General features: G+C 41.1%; 1 protein-coding gene across 14 annotated transcripts in view; it reads left to right on the plus strand.

The window, feature by feature from the left end:
• The window catches only part of LOC131682154 (dual specificity tyrosine-phosphorylation-regulated kinase 2), a 382,133-nt gene extending 362,258 nt beyond the window's left edge, over nt 1-19,875 (plus strand). For 11 of the 14 annotated variants that reach the window (XM_058963403.1, XM_058963409.1, XM_058963404.1 and 8 more), the window contains 2 exons: nt 9,811-10,037; nt 18,100-19,875. In XM_058963403.1, coding sequence (XP_058819386.1) covers nt 9,811-10,037; nt 18,100-18,443 — 571 coding nt within the window. In that variant the 3' untranslated portion in view covers nt 18,444-19,875. Of the gene's footprint in view, nt 1-9,810; nt 10,038-10,340; nt 10,569-18,099 lie in introns of all 14 variants that reach the window. The other 3 variants (XR_009304031.1, XR_009304030.1, XM_058963415.1) reach the window with 3 other exon arrangements.
• Nucleotides 19,876-20,855: the final 980 nt, after the last annotated feature.

Here is a 20,855-nt window from a genome sequence, read left to right on the forward strand (position 1 = left end):
GCATTTTTATTAGGTTCCATTTTACAAGATTAACATTACACGACATAATGTAGCAGGAGTAGATTGTTACTCTCTCAGATCAATTATTTTAATGGTACATTGTAAAGTTTAAAACAAACCAAGGAATTATGAAATAAAAATATTCTTTTGGTTTGAAGAGTGCGAGGGTTTTTATGACAAATTAATTTTATGACAAGTTATAAATATGGCATATTTCTGATTGTACAGGCCTTCAGGAATCAGTAGCGACTGACTCAAATAGCACGTTCCCCATGTTGATCGGAGATTTGTGCCTTGCCGTAAATTGTCTTTTCATTATTTCCTGATGGAAAGGATTGGGGAAGCGGTAAGGTTTGGGATGCGGAAAATAACGACACAGAGAACATTGACAATACGGAAGTATTCTTCACTCCCAAGGGAATAAAAACACTTCTCAATGAACGGATAATTTAGATAACATATCGACAACACCCCCGAAGGGATATTGTCATTCGAATACAGCTTAAACTATCGCTCTTTACCATAATCGGATTCACAAAGATCACACGTATAACACTCAGTACGCCAAATAGTACCCATGTGATAATTTGCAATGTCTAGTCAGTGACCTGACTAGGATACTGCAATTGTGCTTGGAAAAATGCAAATTCATGGATATTTTCGGACTTATATCCGGCAGAAAAGTGTTTGTTTGAGCGCAAGTTTGCAAGCTACTTAACCTTCTTTAGGTGTTAACTTTTTGTAACGAATAAGATGTTAGCGGGTCATATTGACCCCGATTTCGAACTCAGTTTTAAGACACATTTTCAACCAAATCTATATGAACTGGTACTTAAATTGTTTGTTAGAGTTTAAATTTTAAGTTTCTGGTATATATTACTCATTTTGACCTGGCTGGTCAATGGTAATCGGTGCCGACTGAGGTCATTGGCCGATGGCCATGCAAGCTGTCATGGTTCTGAAATCAATGTGAGCTGTCCAATTAAGTTTTGAAACAACAATTACCCTTCACTGAAACTTCACTTGATCTGCGACACTAATTTCAGAGTCAAAGAACTGCAAAAAACATGCACCATTGGTGACTTATTTGGATTAACTGATAGTCCAACGTGAGGACACCATTGCTCAACAACACATAAGCCTTACTGCATTAAATCAAAAAGTGTGTTAATGCAAAAACCGGTCATCATTATATGACAGTCATCGGAAACGGTGACAGCAGACCACATTGAGAGCATCCGCAGACACTCAGTTTTCTTATCTCTATTTATCTTAACGATGAGCACTGATGTCGCTTGCTAAGAATTGCGTGTATCCAGTTCATAATATATGAAGGTATTCTATGATCTCGTGCTGCTTTCAAAATGGATTCGAACGACACGTTGTCAACAGCACCTTCAATGTCAAGAAAAACTCCTCAACTTGAGGGCTAGGAACAGACTACCAGAATGTATGAGGACTACGAACAAAAATTGACAAGTTGTTCGTGGCTGCATCTGATGCAGATCATGCAGTTGTTCTGACGAAAAGGTGGATGACCAACGTAATAAACTCGCCAAAATTGCTCGTTTCGACGTATATAGTGTATCGCAACGTTCGTGAAAAGATTGCTTCAGAAAATATAAAGATTGGTGGTGTGCTAATAGCGGCTTCTAATCAGTTAACATCAAAATATAAAATAAGTAACAACAACGGTCTACAACAACTCTGGGTAAACGTCAATGATCCTGGTGATATCTGTGTAGGTGTTGTATATCTACTCCCAGACGCCTTTGTGAACATAAATATTATTCAGAAGCATATCGATGCAGCGCTGGATATTGCAAATTAAATAGAACCCTTATTAGATTCTATTTGGCGATTATAATCAAAATGCTCTGCTAGACGAAATGTTCCTTCTGAACATGCTACGGTAACAAACAATCGAAACCGTGCCCTAGACCTTGTGTTTATTAATGACGAAGTACCGATGAACTGTCATGTGCATCTGACTATTGAGGCTCTAGTTGACATTGACCGTCCTCTTCTTGTTAGAGTTAAAAAAACGATTTTGCCGGACTTAACCACTCACTACGAACTATTAACTGGGTGACCTTGCTGGCTAACACGATCAGTGTTAATGATACAACGGAAAAGCTTTCCCCGTGTTCTATTCAAAGTATATGCGTCCCCAGCCGAAACCTTCATGGTCCAACTGACGACTCTGTGATCTTAAACGACCGACAAAGAGCTGCCGCGCTACGGCACTATACCAATCGACGGAATCCCATCGCATGAATACACTGAATGGCTGAGGTCATACCTTGTTCGCCGATCCCTGTCAAACTGGGAAATAGCGAAACTGATAGCTTAATCAGTTCATCATATGTGCCCCAAGGTAGGGTAGTAAACTCGCACCCCTGCTGTTTTCATTGTTCTTCAACGACGTTCACTATGTTCTTCCACGAGGATGCAAACTATTCTATGCTGACGACCTTCAACTGATTCTTATTTCACGATCTGAATTGGAATCTCTGGAAAATCACTTGAAAGAGTTCCAGTAGTTATGAACCTTGGTGTACTATTGGACTCTAAACTGTCTATCAGAGATCACTATTCCCAGATGGGTTCACAAGCCAACAGGAACCTTTATTTATCATAAGGATCTCGTTCGCCCTATAATGGGAACTTCAGCAGTCATTTGGTGTCCTTACATGAGAATCTGGATTATCAGGATTGAATTAACAGGGATATATAAACAGTGTTTCTTCGTTATGCTCTTAACTCTCTGCCATCGCGTAAACCGATGGCGTTGCCACCTTTTATTGATCGCTGTCGTTTGCTCGATCTGGACTGGACACGCTTGCTAAAGGACGAGACATACCCAGAGCGGTCTTTATTGGAAACCTCCAGATGGGTCAAATAGGTGTCCCACCTATACTCTCACAGATTAATGCAAATGTGCTCCCTAGAAGTTTTAAGTCTTAAGACTTTTTAAGACAGAACGAATCAATAAGGGTGTGTTGGGTTTTTAATAGTGTTTATGAATTTTTTGACTTCCCTGTACCTTGTGACGATTTTAGGAGCAGGTTTAGACGATAAACTTAGTACATAGATGAAATTTATGAAAAATCATATGTAGGAGCGAGATAATAAAGCATCAGTGCTAACAGCTTCAGGTTCCCTCTAGTGGTTATAACCTCTTTTGTTGGATCGTTCGTTATAGGGAGGGCGGGAGGAGAGGTTGACAATACCGCTCGCCAGCCCCAACTGTATTTGTCCGCTTGGAGACAAAGCGGAATCTAGTCATTCCTCTCTGCATAACGCAGTTGAGCAGGCCCTAAAATTTTCATATCTATTCAATGTTTGATGAAATTCGATGAATTAATCTTTGTTTGTTCATTGCCTCCTTCGTTACTAAATACAATTAAAAACAAATCTATAAAGGTCTCATCTTACGTGACAATTGATTTTTTTTAAAGTCACGTAAATAAAAAAGCCTCATCTTATTTCGAATAGCGAAAATCGCGACTTTCGTTTCCCTACAAAATCCTAATAATTCAAATCCTTTTTATTTGCACTCAGTAATTTCCCACTCAAGCTGCTACTGGGAAGAGTAAGTCCTAGTATTAAAATTTAAAGTTTTATATTATAGAACTGTCAAAATTTTGAATCTATAACTGAAGCACTCCTAAACATGTCCTTAGGTTGTTACTTGACTAGAGATTCTTTTCCCCAATCGAGAGACCATGTATGTATGTGCTGAAAACCCTGCATTCCAAACACAGTTCCAAACGTGTTTCAACTGAGGCAACAAAAAGAACGACTATTCCAAATAATGAAACATTTGTAGTTTGAAAATCCTATATGGAATACTACGTTACTGAATTTGCCCTAAGGATAAGGATGACATAAAATATAAATGATTGCAAACGTGTAATAAAAACAAATACCGATCAGTACTTTTTTATGGTTAGATGGCATTACTTTTTGTTTGACCAATTCTCGCTTTAGATTAGCTTCACAACTTTTTGAAAATAAATCAAAACTGCAACTAACTGCTCTAACATAACTCAATCTTCTCATCCAGCAAAATCTCCGACTAATTCCCATTTTCAGTAGACATAAACTCAGTTGAGTCTGCCCGTACTTTAGAAATACCTACAGAAACATGTTTTCAGATGTCTTAGTGTAGAAACACGTACCACTTATATCCAAAAAATGAAACGTGTGTACCAATAAAACATAAGTTGCTATATAGGCTCATCATCAACTACAAAATATTTTGACATTAGAAGCGCGTGCTGCATAGAAGTAATATGGATATATTTTAATTTATATTTTAATAAATAAGTAACAAAAATCTAATGTAATCTACAAATCTCATGGTATTACATAGTCGTACAAATAACCTTAAGGTATGAAAATATAAAAATCTGTCTTCAAAACAGATTTTACGTGTGTAATAAATAGTGCTTTGAACTCGAATTGAATCGAATTGAAAAAAACGTACAAGTAATTCTAGTGCTCTACTTATGTACACCACTTCTGTTTTCAAATACCATATTAATATAAACTTTCCATTCAAAATTTAAAAAGTTTACAACAATATCAAATAACAAATTGTTTGCCAAAATGAGCCATTCTAATGCAACTAGCATGAAATTGTTAATCTTTTAAATTATTTGCATGACCAGAATTTATTATGATAGTTTACACTGTTTTGTGGTAACCGGGAGTCACCATCTTAGATTTCAAAATGGCGTTAATCATCAATTTCCGTTGTCTACTGAACAACCCTTTGCAAATGACACTCATATTGGTAATGGTTCTCTTTATTTCCTGGACACCGGAATTTGCCACCTTGGCTTTCAAAATGGCACTAACGATAAATTTCCTATGTCTGCTGATCACCCCCTTTCAAATGACTTCCATATTGATGATTGCTCTCGCTAATTTATAGTGTCCGAAAGTCGCCATCTTGGATTTCAAAATGTCGCTAATCATCTATTTCCGATGTCTACTGGTCACCTCCTTTGTATTGATATCCATATTGATGATGGCTTGAACTATTTTGTGGTAACTGTTGGTTGCCATCTTGGCTTTCACTGTGGCGAAATTAAACAATTTTCTCTAGCTACTGACCTATACGGATCTTATATCTAACGATTTCTAGAGCGTCGCAAAATTAACTAAAATATCATCACCGAATAAGAATTTTTCTTAAAACCTGTTACCTATTTATTATTTTCTTAGCTAAATTAGTGATGGAATTTGCGTCCTCAGAAACCGACGCTAACTTAGTGACAGGACTAAGCTAGCGCCGGATTGACACTAGCCCCAAAAAAAGGAAATACAATTTGTGTTCCTGAGCAAACCCCTAGCCAAGATAAAAAGCGCATTTTAAGTTGATGAGAACTAATGATATCGAAAAATTTGGTTTGGCCAAGCCACTATGCTATGATTATTCTTAGCCGAGAACAATTTAAGTGAAAACTATTTTTTCGCCATTAAAGATAAAATTGTTTAAAACTGTATTTGCGCGTGAATAGAACAAAGCATATAACTAAATTAGTTATGGAATTTGCGTTTCGACTTCGTCTCATCAGAGTCCGATACTATCTTAGTTACAGGGAAAATTTTCTTAGCGCAAAAATGGGTCAATATTCTATACCTTTTTTTCCCTGAAAATTTTGTCGAACAATTTTTGCGCTAATTAATATTTGACACACTTTTGCGCGAGGTTGTGATAAACATACCATTTCTGATCTGACGGAATATTTCAACCCACTTTTACTCAGAACAAAATTTTAACCCACTCTTCAATCAGCCACTCATTTACGAGTTCATAAATGATGAAAATTGCACGCAATTGGGAAATTAATGTCGTTGATAAGATAAAGCATTGCAAATTCGCGGCGCTCTTTAAATATCTAAATGTAAACATGAAGCGTGCCTTATACGATGGAAGAGGGAATGTATTTACAAAGTGCACATAAGAGAAATTGATTTCTTCATATGGGAGGGTGTATGAACTTCTTACTGCACTGCAATATTCCAGAACTGGCCTGAGGTATGTGTTATATAATGACTTAATTGTGTCAGGGTTTTCAAAATTATAGCTGAAGCGAGATCAGACGAGATGCCAGCAAGTTGGCATACGGATGCGTGGCATACTTCCGTGCAATCGTGCGGGGTAAGGTGGTGTGTTCACTAGTGATGAGTCGAGTGAAGGTAGCACCGTTGAAGCAGCTGTCGATGCCGCGCCTAGAACTCCTGGCAGCAGTTCTTGTGGTAAGGCTGGCATGAACGATCGAGGAGAGTCACAACTTCATAATCAGTAGATTGGTGTTCTGGATCGACACAGAAGTGGTGCTGTCTTGGATTCGGTCGAATACAAGACAGCAGGTTGGCGATGGGTTCCGACGAGATTGAACGTGGTGGATCTGGTAATAAAATAACGTGAAGGTCTGGAAATACACCCCAACAGCCCGTGGGTACGTAGGCAACAATTTTTGTACGACAGTGTGGTAGAGTGGCCGAAGAGAGAATTACCTCCAGCTAACACTACGGAGGAACTTCGGGTTCACTTGATGCTGCACAGGCTATCGTGCTGTGAAAGTTGCACAGGCTATCGTGGTCGCCAATCGCTTTTCTAAGTGGACAGTGCTGGTGAGGACGATGGCGTGCGTAATCCGGTTCTCATCGAATTGCAGGCGGAAGACCAAAAGGCTGCCGATTGAGACGCTAAAAGTAACGAGCAGACAGAGCAGAGTACGACAGGTGAATATGAGAAGACGGAACTGTGGCTGATGAACATTCCTAAGGCAGAGTGTTTCAGCGATGGCTTGAAGGTACTGGTCAGGAATAAGGATCGGCCGGTGAGCCAATGGCTGGCGATCGAGAAGTCCAGTTCACTCTACAAACCAACTCCGCTGATTGATGAAAACGGGTTGACTCGAGCGGAGGGCAGAGCTGAGAAAGCAGAGTCATTCAATGTATTTTTTCGAACGATCCTTCCACAGCAGCATAGAATCACGAAGCTGATTGTTCAGCATTACCACGAGAATAGTGGTCACGGATATCGACAGGCGGTGAAGAACGAGCTGAAGCAGCTGTTCTGTATTCCGCAGCTTAACGCAGTAGTCCGGAATGTGTCGTCGTCTTGCGTATGGTGCAAAGTCCATCGAAGTCGGTCTTGAGTTCCACGATTCGCTTTGCTAACAGTGCAGCGGCTAACACCGAATCTTCGCCCCTTTAGTAACACAGGTGTGGATTATTTGATGTCACTGTAGGACACCGAGCGGAGAAGAGATGAGTCGCATTGTTTACCTGCCTGGTGACTCGCGCAGTGCACCTAGAGGTGGCTCACGGACTGACTACGCAGTAGTGTTTAATGGCGATTCACTGGTTCATTGGTTGGTGAGGTTGGACGATAGAGTTTCTGTCCGACAATAGGACGGATTTCCTAGGGGCCAGTAAGGAACTGGTGGTAGTTGTCCGAGAAATAGGAGATGCTTGTGCGGATCAGCTGACTAGCGCAAGAACGAAGTGGACGTTGAACCCCCCTTTGCCTCCTCACATTGGAGGAGTATAGGAGTGACTCGTTCGGACGGTTAAGGAGGCATTCATGACGTTTGATGATGGGAGACGGCTGACAGACGAAATTCTGCAGACAGTAGTGGTTAAAGCGTAAGACATGATAAAATCTCGTCCGATAACGTACGTGTCTCAAAAGTTGACGAAGCGGAGGCACTCACTCTAAACCACTTTTTGCGCGGACTCTTCTCAAATCAGCCTAGCGTGAAGCTTCTTCCACCTCATCCAGCAGTAGCACTTCGAGATGCGTTTCAGCGTCTCGAAGTGCTACTGCTAGAATTTGAGAGCAAGGAGATAAATTATTCGGATAGTGGATGAATTGTAGATTTAGCTGCACGAAGGAAAAAATGATCCAGAATACGTTAGTTTTGTAAAACAATATATAACAGTGAATTAAGGCAACAAATTTATAACTAGAAACGCAAAGACAAACACTGGACAAGCACGAACGGTACAGTTTGAGATTAACAATACCGAGATAAAACGAAGTAAGTGAACGATGCAAATTAATTACTAAAACAGCTAAAATGAAAAATGTGCATTCTAAATTGTAGATCAATTACTTACGGTAAATTAAAATAAAGTATATTTAGTTTGATCTGCACAGTAAAAAAGGCGGATTTTTTTAAAAAAAAAATTTCGCTTTTGCCTGCCGTCCGAATGGTGTGTCAATACGGTCAAATGCCTTACTGAAATCGGCATATGGAGTTTCTAAGTGATTGCCATTGCCCATTGAATTCAAAGTAAATTCTAGTACATTATTTAACGCTTACTACACAAACCGTAGAAAGTCCTACACGCAGGTGCAGCACGTTTTTTCATCTCGCGACTTACATCGCTATCATGTGACACCAGTGTCCAAGTTATATGAACTCGTATTTTACCTTATCTATTCCCATCACGGTACCAACACCGTTCGGACTGCATCGTTCTCTATCAGCTGACATGTAGTACAAAACAAAAAACAAAACCCGGCTCACAAGCGGGGACATCCACATAATCTATTACCAGGCAACCAAATGACCGACTTGTTTGGCTTTGTATCAGCCGTTGCGTTCGTTGGATAAAGAATCTCAGCGAATGACGACGGAGAAAGTTTTGTATTATGTTGCACACGGATCCCGGAAAACTTTCCTCGTATTCTGGTAAGCAAAGTGACGGATTCACTTGGCAGTTCTGCCCTGTCTTGCCAGCATCTGTTTGGTGGACGAAATTTTCGCCAAAGTTATTTAGTTAAATAGTTACGGTATATATTATGTTCAGATAAAGACTGCCTGATGAATAAATTTGTGGTTCGGAGCACAAACCAGAACAATGCATTACCGTTTAGTTTCTCTTAGACAACTAAAGGTTAAAGTTGATCTTGCTAGAACGGATTTTTTTATAATTTCAAAATTTGTTTATTAGAAAACTTCTCAATACTTTTGCACTAAGATACCCGCTTTGGAAATTACATTTACCAACCGACAGACTTGTTTCGTACGTTCAGTTCTGTCCTTGATTGGACTATACATGCTTCCCACAAACCCCGACCAGTTGGATGCAGTGTAGGTAACTGATTTAGCCGTCGGTCGTACGGGAATGTGGACATGAAAATCCTTTTATCTCCCTCATTACCCCAGTCACGCAGACCAATTTTGCGGGCGAATGGCATGTCCTAACAGAGTTTGCGCCCTTTTATATGAGCAAATATGTCGGAAATGTGAAGCAGAAATTGGTCGTAATCCTGCAGCGAGCAGTTCGGTAGGTAGTGAATGGATTATTTTCAGATTCACATCACATACCGGAAAGAATGTTTCAAATGATTTTCAGTTTATTAAATCATTTACAGTGTCAAGTAAATTTGTTCTTGTTTTAAAATATATTACTACCCGCACAACATTGGGTAGCATGGGTTAGTTAGGATGTAACTGGGTGTTGTTTCAGCTTATGAACAAACAGACGTGCACTCAGTTCACCAGCGCAACTACCGGAAGGGTAACTTCATTGCAGCGCATTCGTTCGGTGTTTTGGAATGAGATAACAAACAACCGATAAAAACAACCTACATGGATTCAAACATGTTCTCATGTAACCAAAAATAGATACAAGTATTGCCTTATGCCTGCCTTTACACTTAATATAGACTCTGTCAAATTTTGTTTTATTCCGTTTCGCCTAAAACGAAGCTATAGTAAATAACACACATACACCCACCCACATTCTCACTCTACCGTTGTTTACCATTTTCAGGTGGGATCCAAAGAAGCGCATGACACCGGAGGAGGCGGCCCGCCACGAGTGGCTCCAGCCGAGTGCCTCCTCGACGTACGTCTCGTCCAAATCCAAGGAAAACAGTGATAATCAGCTCAGCTTTATGCAGAAATTGCAACGATCTCAGCCAATGACACCAAATACAATCCTTCCGGAGATTAAAACTCCCTCCACCCGGCAACGCTACGTCAAGGAACGGGTTAAAGGTGAGTTCCAATGCCATATGCTATCCACCCACCACCCACTTTCAATGGTGACTTGTAGCAATTTATTGCGTACAATGTTGCTTGCGAACTCGAACCTTAGGTTAGGTAGCATGCAAGTTGTTGGAAAATCGCATCGAACAAAAGCTGCGACGACGAACGCAGTTCTCTCACAAATTGAAAAACTTGTTTTTTTTTCATTTTCTCTCTCTCTGTATGCGTTTGTTTTATGCTTATTTTAATTTCTTCTTTTTTCGCTTGTGTGCTTTGCGCGTGAAATATTTCCTTTGCCACTGCCGGAAACAGGAAGAAATAGGTACTCAAAAGGCCAAAAGCAGTTCACGAAACTGCTCGTTAGCTGTAACACCGTGAAAGAGCTCATCTCTATCTTCGATACCCACAAGTAGGAAAGTGGCAAGTGATCCAGCCGTGGAGCAGCTCCTGGCGCAGAACAGTCGTAGAATAGTTTTTCTTAGATTAGTCGTGATCCTTTCTTGCGCTTGATGAAAATGTATATCTTTTGGTTTGCTGCTCGTAAGTTTTTTTTTCAAGTTTATCAGTTCCACCGTCATTTTGTCCAAGTGTTAAATACCATTGTGCTCTTTTTCCGATTCAAACCATTAAACTCGCTTAACTCTCATTGGATTGTGTGCATTATGGGGACGGCTGGTGAGTAGGGTGGACAAAAATTAAATTCCAGCTCCGAGCAACTTTTTAGGTCCCATTTTGGTCCCCCAACAACTGTGCAAATTCTTAGCTCGATTTTTGCGCCATTATGTATGTTTAAAGTTTACATGGGATTTTGTATGAGAAAATTAACTTTCACAAAATAATTCCTCCAGGAGTCGCCCATTACTTCTTAAAAATAAATCATTATGTGGTTTTTATAGGAAATTTAACAATAAAACAAAGTGTCGAAAACCACGAAACGATCTGACGCTTGAGAAAAAAGTTATTAAGCAGAAACCGATCGATGCTCTGACGATTGATAAAATATTCATGTTTTCTAGCACCACTGCTGTGGGTTTCCAATTATACGAAATTTTGTTTCAATCTTCTCTTAATGTGTCTAAATCATTTATCTATACTGTTTGGCCACTTCGCAAGAATTTTAGGGCATAAATTGAGGCTTCTTTTGTACATAATGAGAGCAAGTTAAAAATTTTGTATATAATTCGACTGTCAGCAGCAGTGATGCTATTAAAAGTGAAATTTTCATCAAACTTCAGGGCATCAATCGATTTTTGCTTAATAACTTTTTCTACAAGCATCAGATCGTTTCGCGGTTTTCTAGGCTTTGTTTCCTTGACAAATTTCCTTTCAAAATCAGGCATCTACTTATTTTTAGAAGGTAACGGGCGACTATTGGAAGAAGACGGCGCCGATGGTTGAGTGGTAAGCGTGACCGCCACTCATTCCAATTTGCCTGGGTTCAATTCCAGCCGAGGTCGTTGAGATTTTTCTGATGTGAAAAAATCTGTGGTCACGTCTTCCTTTGGAAGGGAAGTAAAACCGTTGGTCCCCGGTCTATGAGTTTGGTGGATCGATATCTAGTCCAGATAGTGAAGTCACCTCTCTGGCGTCGGTAAAGAAGAAGTGATCCAACTTCTATACTCTTACTAACAAAAATATCCTCCTCCTGTGATACTTGTGAAGTGCGCAGTAGTATATACGGCCTCTAGCAAAAGCAAGTATCGGACTAACCATCCCTTCCCTTTCCTTCCGCGATCTACGTTCGGGCCTGGCCGGCGCCGGTATTGATCAGAAACACTTTAGGATTACCAGGAGTTGTATATTGAAAGATGTTTCGCTAATCCCAAGCATAATTATCTACTGATTCCCTGTGCAACTTCAGCTAGTCCCGATCAATAACGGAGTAGCAGCCAGGGGTGGTCGCACAAGCTCAAGCTTAAGCTCAGGTAACGGGCGACTATTGGAAGAATTAATTGCAAAAGACGATTTCCCCATACGAAATCCTATGTAAACTTTAAACCGTGGGCGCAAAAATATAGTTTCACCGATAGAGCTAAAAATTTGCTGAGTTGTTCTGAGAGCTAAATGGGACCCAAAAAGTTACTCGGAGCAAAATTTTATTTTTTTCATTTAACCATGTCCCACTCTACTGGTGAGTGCCTGCTGTCCATTGGAATCATTAGTAATCAGCAGTGTAATGTTTTCGATTTCATACACAGCAATTCCGTATTATATGACGATTGTTTTAATTTTCATTTGTATTTTATGATATTATGTAACTCGGGCAGAACTGGTTGCTATACTGTTAAAGTTAGTTTATTTCAGAATTTAGCTGCTTTTTAAACACTGTAGTGACTTTAGATTGATGTAGAGAGACAGAGAGTTTAGAGCAGTTTGATGAAGTGTATGTTCGCAGCGGCGGGAATGTTCCATCCAGTGGCGTAGTAGCGGGGGGGGGGGGGGGGGGGGGTTGTGGACAAAAACCCCCTCCGAAATATTTTGGAGAAATTTGAAAAAATTGAACATGTTAAACAAAAATATGTCAAATATTTTAAATGGAATTCTCAAAGTTTCATTTGCAAAAGTTATCTTGTGAAAATATTTCCTTGTAGTGAAAATTGCAGGAGACCTCGACACCTACCTGTCGGCTCGTTGTGGAGGCTAGCTCAACCGCCGAGGATTACAACAAGTAGATCGCGGCGAAGCGAGGAGCTTATTGGTTCACGAAACGGATATTGGTATCGAGAGAAATTTCGCCACATTCTGTAGTCCTTGACTGACGGCGAACATGGACTGGAGTGTGTGCGAGAAGTATCCCCATAACGACCACCAGGCTATTCGCTACAGCATCGGCCAATGGAACCCTGCTGCAGCACGGAGAAGGACGGGCGACAAGCTAAAGTGGAAGACAAAAGCTTTTAACGAAAACCTCTTTGTTGGGTTACTTCGGCGAACAACGGAATCAAGTGCGTTGATGCGGCTGATCTAACAAGACGGCCTTGTGACGATAGAATGTCACGAAAACTAAGGCCATGCAGTAGACGACGTGTAGCTTACTGGTTACTTACTCAGTACGCTACACGTTTCTTGTCTTAGAGTTAGAAGGCGGGCTCAGAGCGCAAGATCGGAGAGTGAGAGAGGAGTGCAAACAACGTTTCGAGAAGGTAATGACTCTTTAAAACGGGAGATCAAGCTCAGCAAGCCATTTGCCATGAGTAACTGTGCTGAGAAATAAACACCAATCCCTGGAGGATGCGTACTGAGTCGTCATGCCGAATACCGGGGTCCGTCGACACCAGCTGAAATATGCCCGGGTAAGCTAAAGATAATCGTTGAGGGTTTCTTCCCGAATCACGATTCAACTACCTAGTCACCGCCACCGTACGGCGAAGAAGATGGAGGTAACTCAGCCGAGTGGCAAGCGACTACCGACGAGCTCAAAAAAGCGTCGAAATCACTAAAATTAAAGGAAAACTCCTGGTCCGGATGGAATATCAACCGTGTCATTGAAAGCTGCGATCCTGGCATATCCGGACATGTTCAGGATGCTACTGCTGAAGTCTTTAGACAATTGTAATCCATGAAATGAGGAAACTGATGTTGCTGCCAAAGTCAGGAAAGTTACCGGGCCATCCAGCCTCGTATAGACCAATGCCGCAGCGTGGCATAAAAAAATGAGCCAGATCATGAAGAGCTATTTCCAGAGCACTGCTGTACCAGACGAACAAAGGGCAGAATGCAATGCGAGTCGCAGCGGGCGTTCCTCAGGGCTCCATTCTCTGTCCAGCTCTGTGGAATGGGATGTACGATGGGGTCTTAACACTGCGGCTGCCCAGGAAAGTGAAAATCGTGGGTTTCGTGGACGAAGTGTCACTAACGGTGATGAGTGAGACACTCGAAGAAATGTAGGTGTCGGTGACGGAGACAATAGATGCGATCGAGAGCTGGATGAACGGGTCAAGCTGCAAATAGCTCACCACAAGACGGATTTGTTGTTGGTCAGCAACTGCAAAGCGGTTCTGCGGATACAGATCACCGTCGAAGGTTATGTGATTGCATCGAAGCAATTGGGAGTGATAATCGACGACTGATTAAGCTTTAACAACCACGTTGATTAGACCTGCGAAATGTCGGTCCATTATCTAGTGTTTCGTCATCGATACTGCGATGTGGGGCTCCTGCTTGGGCTGCGGTGCTGAAAATCAAGTGAAACCACGAAAATCTGAACAGGACGCTTCGACTGCTGGTCGTACGAGTTGCGATTGCGTACCGGAGGCAGTATGCCTTATCGCCGAGATGATCCCCATCTGCATCACCCTGACGGAGGATATCAAGTGCTACAATCAATGAAACGTCAGAAACGTGAGGAAGATGATGAGAATCGATTCGATGGTGACGTGGCAGCAGTAATGGGACAATACGGAGAAAGTATAGTGGACCTACCGGCTCATCCAATCCTGTTGACGTGGGTCAATAGAAAGCACGGAGAGATGACCTTCTACCTGAAACAGCTCCTACCGAGCCACGGCTGCTTAAGGAGTATCTTCGTCGGTGTGGGTACGCAACGTCAACACTGTGCCCGGAGTGTGAGAACGTCGAGGAGACGTCTTTGAATGTGCGAGGTTTGAAATCTTTGAATGTCCGAGGAGAGTCTTTGATGTCCGAGGTTTGAAGTGACGTGCAGGGAGCTCCTTAAAACGGGAGGACCGGATATCAACCCGGATAATGTAGCCTACAGAATGTCAACAGTAAACAGAAACATGATGTAGAACATGACCGTCTTACAGCGGAATTGGACATCGAGCAACGGTTTCGGGAGAGCAATCACCGCCAGGGAACTCTCCGCAGGAATAAGCTAGATCCATCGCCGAGGACTAGTCGAGCAGACTGCAACAGAGCACCGAAACGCCAGCGAACCGGACGTCGCGCTCCATGCGGATTCGCTAGACCGACCACGGTACCCCACCGGTTGTTCCGATAGAAAAAAATAGCGAAAACCAAAGAAGAATCGATATTGGGAGAAGTTCTTTCGCCAGGGAACTCTCCGTCAACGTCAACTAGATTCACCGCTGGGGACTAGACTGAGTAGACAGCGATGAGACACCAATAGTCGCGGGTCATCAGCGCAGCAGTGCACCGGACACCCTACTTCACCAGAATCGCCGAACTGACCTCGGCACCTAGCTGATTGGCTTGATCTCGGGAGAACTTCTCTCGCCGGGGAATTCTCTGTCGGAGTAGGTCAGGTCCATCGTCGGGGACTGGACCGAGTTGTTCGCGAACAAATCGAGGAGCTGGCAGCTAAATGGCCCAATAAGAGAACTAAAGGGCTTAAAGGAGTTACGGTGCTAAATGGCACCGGTCACGGAGCCAAAGGGCTCAAGAAGTTGTGGTACTGAAACCAAATAAGAATCGGCATCGGGAGAACTTCTTTCTTCTGGGACCACTCCGTCAGCGGGAGATTCACCGCCGGGAACTAGACTGCGTAGACCGCGACGACACACTACCAGTCGCGCCGGGGCTCCAGCAAACCGGACGCCCTACTCTACCGAATTCGTCGAACTGACCTCAGCACCTGGCTGGTTAGCTCGCTTTCGAACTTCTCTCGCCGGGGAACTTTACGACGGAGTAGGCTAGATCTATCGTCGGGGACTAGATCAAGTAGTTCGCGAACCAGTCGGAAGCTCAACGAGGAAGTGGTACAGAATGACACAAGGGAACTGAAGGGACAGTCTGTAGTTTGCCGCCCAGATTGTCCTCGTAGGGGAAAAGCATTAATTCTAGACTCACAGCTAGCTTTCCTACCTTGACTACCCAAACCCGTTCCCTGAGTTGTTGGTTTTTGAAGATTTTTTTTCCTGCTCAGAATGTTTTTGAACATTTTTTCATATAATTGGGTGTTTGTCGACTGGTTACGGAATATTCACAGGTATTTAACGGCTTTCTCAGTCTTAATACTCTAGGCAAACGATTTGATTTTAGATTGTCCGACGTTTCGGCCGTTTTTGGTGGTCTTTTTCAAGGGAAAATCTAGTCTTGTCGTTTTTGTCGGAGTCCTAGATTTCCCTTGAAAAAGGCCACCAAAAAACGACCGAAACGTCGGGCAATCTAAAATCAATTTTTTTCATATATATACAAAAAATCTTCATAGCGGGGTATGAAGATTTTTTGAATAAAAAATTATATTTCGGAGGCCCCCCGAAAAAAATTATTACTACGCCACTGATTCCATCGCCGACAATTTCGCATTTTGGTACAGCCTGATCAGGTCTTCTGGGCAAGCACCCCACCATGTTCTGGTGATTGTACAAATAAAGTTGATTCAGTAGCAAAGAGATGTCTGTTTCAGATGCCCAATATGACATCCCCATGTACCTTAGGAAGCGAATCGGATCCCAAAATAATCAATTTTTTTATTTACTTATTTAGTTATTTATTCACTTATTCATTTGTTTATTTATTCACTTATTCATTTATTTATTTTTTATTTATTTATTTATTTATTTATTTATTTATTTATTTATTTATTTATTTATTTATTTATTTATTTATTTATTTATTTATTTATTTATTTATTTATTTATTTATTTATTTATTTATTTATTTATTTATTTATTTATTTATTTATATATTTATTTATTTATTTATTTATTTTTTTCTTACCGCCTTGGATTGATTCATACAGACAGAAATGTTCAATACTAGCTGAATTAGGTATCTAATTGTACTACAAAATAATTTTTTTGACATATCAAATTCGAACTTATCAACAACTTCATTAACACGAAGACACGAATCAAATGAATGGTGGGATCCGTAGTTAGTCCTGCGGTAAGTAACTGCCAATAGAGAAGAGCTTCGGAATTGACGGGGAGGGACGTTGAACGTTAGCTGCTCAAGAAGCGTAGGGCAGTCAATACTGTGATGACATCGAATCGGGGTAAGAAGGAAGATTTATTGGGCAATTCCAAGGACGCTGTCGCTACGAAACACGTATGAGCATCAACTGTACTGGCTCAACTACAAAATCCTGCGTCACGTATAGGGAAGCCCATACAGGAGAGGAAAATTCCAGGATGCTTCACACTAGCGAACAATATAACTACCTTACCTTGTTAGCTAAAGCGTCATCTCGCCAGTGCAGGGCATATCGTAAAGCTCCCTCTTCGTCGGCCTTGGGCGGCTTCCTTCCAGTTCCCCCGCACGTTCAGAAGTGTCAGGACCTCCACTGCGTCTAGCCAACGTGGTTGTGGCCTCCCTTGAAGTCGGCGTCCTTTTTCTGGCGCCCTGCTGAATATTGTTTTAGCAAATCTTTCTACCGACATTCGTACCACATGACCAGCCTATTGCAGTCTGCCGTATTTTATCTGCTTAACAACATACGCAGTTTTGTATGCTTGGTACAATCCATTATTCATACGTTTCCACCACACTCCATATTCGCATATCCTGCCGAGTATTATCCGCAGTACTTTACGCTCGAAGGCTCCGAATGCTCTCCTATCTGCCACCCTCAACGTCCACGCTTCCTGGCAATAAAGAACGACAGGGAGGATCAATATCTTGTATAAGGCGAACTTGGTTGACTTTTGCAGGTTGCGGGACCTAAGCTGGTTACGTAGACCGTAAAAGGCCCTGTTACCAGCTGCAATACATCTTTTTACCTCACGAGAAACATCTTTGTCGCAAGTCACAAGTGTACCAAGATAAACGAATTTTTCGACCACTTCAATCACGGCACCATCAAGCACTACCTCAAAACCAACACCACTAGACCTGCTTCTCTCTTTACCTGCGACCACATACTTTGTGTTGGCTGAATTGGTGTGATGTGTTGAAAAGTTAGTGTTGGTGCCCACTATTCGGTCACAGGCGGAACTAAACTAATCTCTTCTTGTGCCCAAAATATTGCTGGCAACGTGTTTTAAGTTCTTTAGTCTCCGAAATGAGCTCTGTTCATCCGCCATTGCATTGTTGCTCATTATGTTTTGTTCTTCAGTCGAATTTCATTTTTGCTCTAATTATGACATTTACTATGTTAAACAATTGCCGAAAACCGAAATATTATAATTGTGAATTCTTTTCCTTCTAGCAACAGATCTCGAATCAGCACAACAGCAATACTCGTTACATCGATTGTACCACGCCCGCAAGACAACGTTGAATGCATCCAACAACAACAACAACAACAGCCACACCAGTAGTACCAACATTAGCAATCATAACATCAATAATAATAACAACAACAGCAACAACAATATCAGCATCAACCACAGCGGCAGCAGTCAGACAATAAACTCCAGCAGCAGCAAGTACTCCTCGAATCATCACGTGGCTGGTGGTGGCGGCGGAGGCAGTGGCCACTACCATCACCACGGAGGGATGCCTCACTCTCAGAGCACTGGGGACGTGTCCGCCATCTTTGGCCGCGCATGACATGGTACTCTCAGTAAGGCCAGGGACACCAGCAAAATGATCGGTATGATCTAGACGATCCAAATTTTCCAGAATCGCCCCCCCGTACCTTACGCTGGCACCATTTTAGAATTATAGGCCAATTATTCTAGGTCGTACCTTATTGTGAATAGTTTTGTAGTGATGTGTATAGTGAATGGCGAAATGCGCGAATATAGATGAGGTAGAATAATAGGAATTTACGCTAATCAGTATCCGTAATCCTCAGAGAGTAATTATACCCTTCCACTGCCTTTCTCCCAAATATTAGAGAGGACTGTTTGCCATTCAGTGCAGGGTCATTCGATGTAGACTCGTAGATAAGGTGACCCAAAAAAGGGACGTGCAAATCATTTGTGTTGGGAATCTCCTCATTTCGGTTGTGTTGCCTTTGCGGGTTTGGTTCACAGAGGAGTTGAAAGATTCACTGGAACAATAACCAATTGATTGTCGATCTACTACAATTCTCCATTCCAGTTTGGTTCGACTTTCGGAAATCTGTGCAAGCAAAGGTCGAAAAGCAACAAATTCATGTATTAATTGTACAGTATTAGAACATTAATGTTTGTCAGAGTGAAATTAAGCGCAAGGCATACACAAACCTTTGATCTATATTCCAGACCGAAAAACAAACAACGGACGTAGGGAAAGTCTAGTAAAATCTGTATTCGTATGATGAAAACCGGTAAAGATGATTGTGATAACTTCAATGGGATTCACGCTTCCCAGTTGACTCCAGATGGTGGGGATCAGTGAGCAGGAATTTATACTGACCAATTGAGATAATGTGTAGATTATAAATTTAATTAACACATTCGGTGTGTAGTCCGGAAATAGTGGCCGGAATAAAGTTTCGTGAGGAAAGTGTTGCAATTAATCATAGTACGACTGACTTTTAACAAGATAGATTAAACTGTATAAAGGGGTAATCGTAACTTATTGTTTAGTGACAGCCAGATTCAAAATAGCAGCTCTGAACAGCAATGAAATCGGTTTAAATGCCAGATTAAAACAGATGCATATATTTAACATAATATTCAGGCGTCAAAGTAAGTGATTTATAATGTGTAGTGGAAGTGTTTCATTTATATAATGTTACGACAAATCATCTTCAAATTAATACGTTTAAAATTTCTTGCAAACCAAAAAATGAATTGAAAATAAACGCTGATCTTAAAGTTACTGGCTTCGATAAGGGATTTTTCAAATGTTAAGTAAATTAAAAAGCACCGCTAAATTTCTAAACATGCAAAAATGATGCTCTTTTCTCAGACACCACTATGATTGACGCGGAAACGCTAAATTACTCTTTAACGAAGTGAAATATATGGATATATACTTATATATGGGAAAATTATTTTATGTACATTCTTGTCAAACCGCAAAATCGGAAATAAAAAGATTTAATTCATTACTACTACGTATGATGAACAGAAAAGGAGAAACCGCGCAAAAGTACCACTCATTTCAGCTCAAGGACTCATCCGAAAGCCGCCCAAGCCCATCGAGAAAGATTCACTTTCGTTCGAGAAGCCACTTTTTCCCACATGCCTGCCGAATGACGTGAGCGCATGGCACTGCTGGATAGGAATGTGCAATATCTTCCATAAACAAGTGCCCCACCAAGGAATGCAATGAACTTACCGCACACGCCTTACCGGGAAGCAATATTTACACACCAACCACAATATCCAACCAGTGCACAGAGGCGTAACTAACTTCAAATCCTGGCCAAAATAGAAAAAATATTGTTTTTGATTATTTGTCCATATTTTCAGCTTAAATTGTTCTTCGAAACATACTCTAACGTTTTGCTTAAAAAGAAGCGTTTTCGTTTGAAAATTTTTGTACACAATAATTTGAAATCAGTGATTTTTTTACACATGTTATTATTTTGAAAGCCAATATCTTAATTTTTCAGATTGCTCAAAAATTAATTACCCAAAGTCAATATATAAATCAAAATCGTTCTTTTCATAGCAAACTCCAGCAACTACAATCAATGGGGTCAATTTTAGCTTTTCATTATCATTTTTGTGTATGTTTTATGAAAGTGCTCACTTTTTCAATTTTCCATATATTCGTTAGTAAAAAAGTACCTTGTCGGGCAATGTCGGGTAAATCTGTTAAAAGGAGAAGACTTTGGAGTGTCTTCCCACTGTTCCATGAAGAAAACATTCCCAATTAATCCCATTCGGTTATTTTCAGCTGTTTGAAAATGTCGTGTTTTTTGCTCAAATTTAAGAGAATGCAATTAAAAAAATCAGTATTGGGGTTATTTAAAAGATCTTATATGAAAAGAATAATTTGAGACGGCGCCGATGGTTGGGTGGTAAGCGTGACCGCCACACATTCATGTTTGCATGGGTTCAATTCCAGCCAAGGTCATTCAGA

Source organism: Topomyia yanbarensis, chromosome 2 (assembly GCF_030247195.1).
Source record: "Topomyia yanbarensis strain Yona2022 chromosome 2, ASM3024719v1, whole genome shotgun sequence".
Taxonomy (NCBI): domain Eukaryota; kingdom Metazoa; phylum Arthropoda; class Insecta; order Diptera; family Culicidae; genus Topomyia; species Topomyia yanbarensis.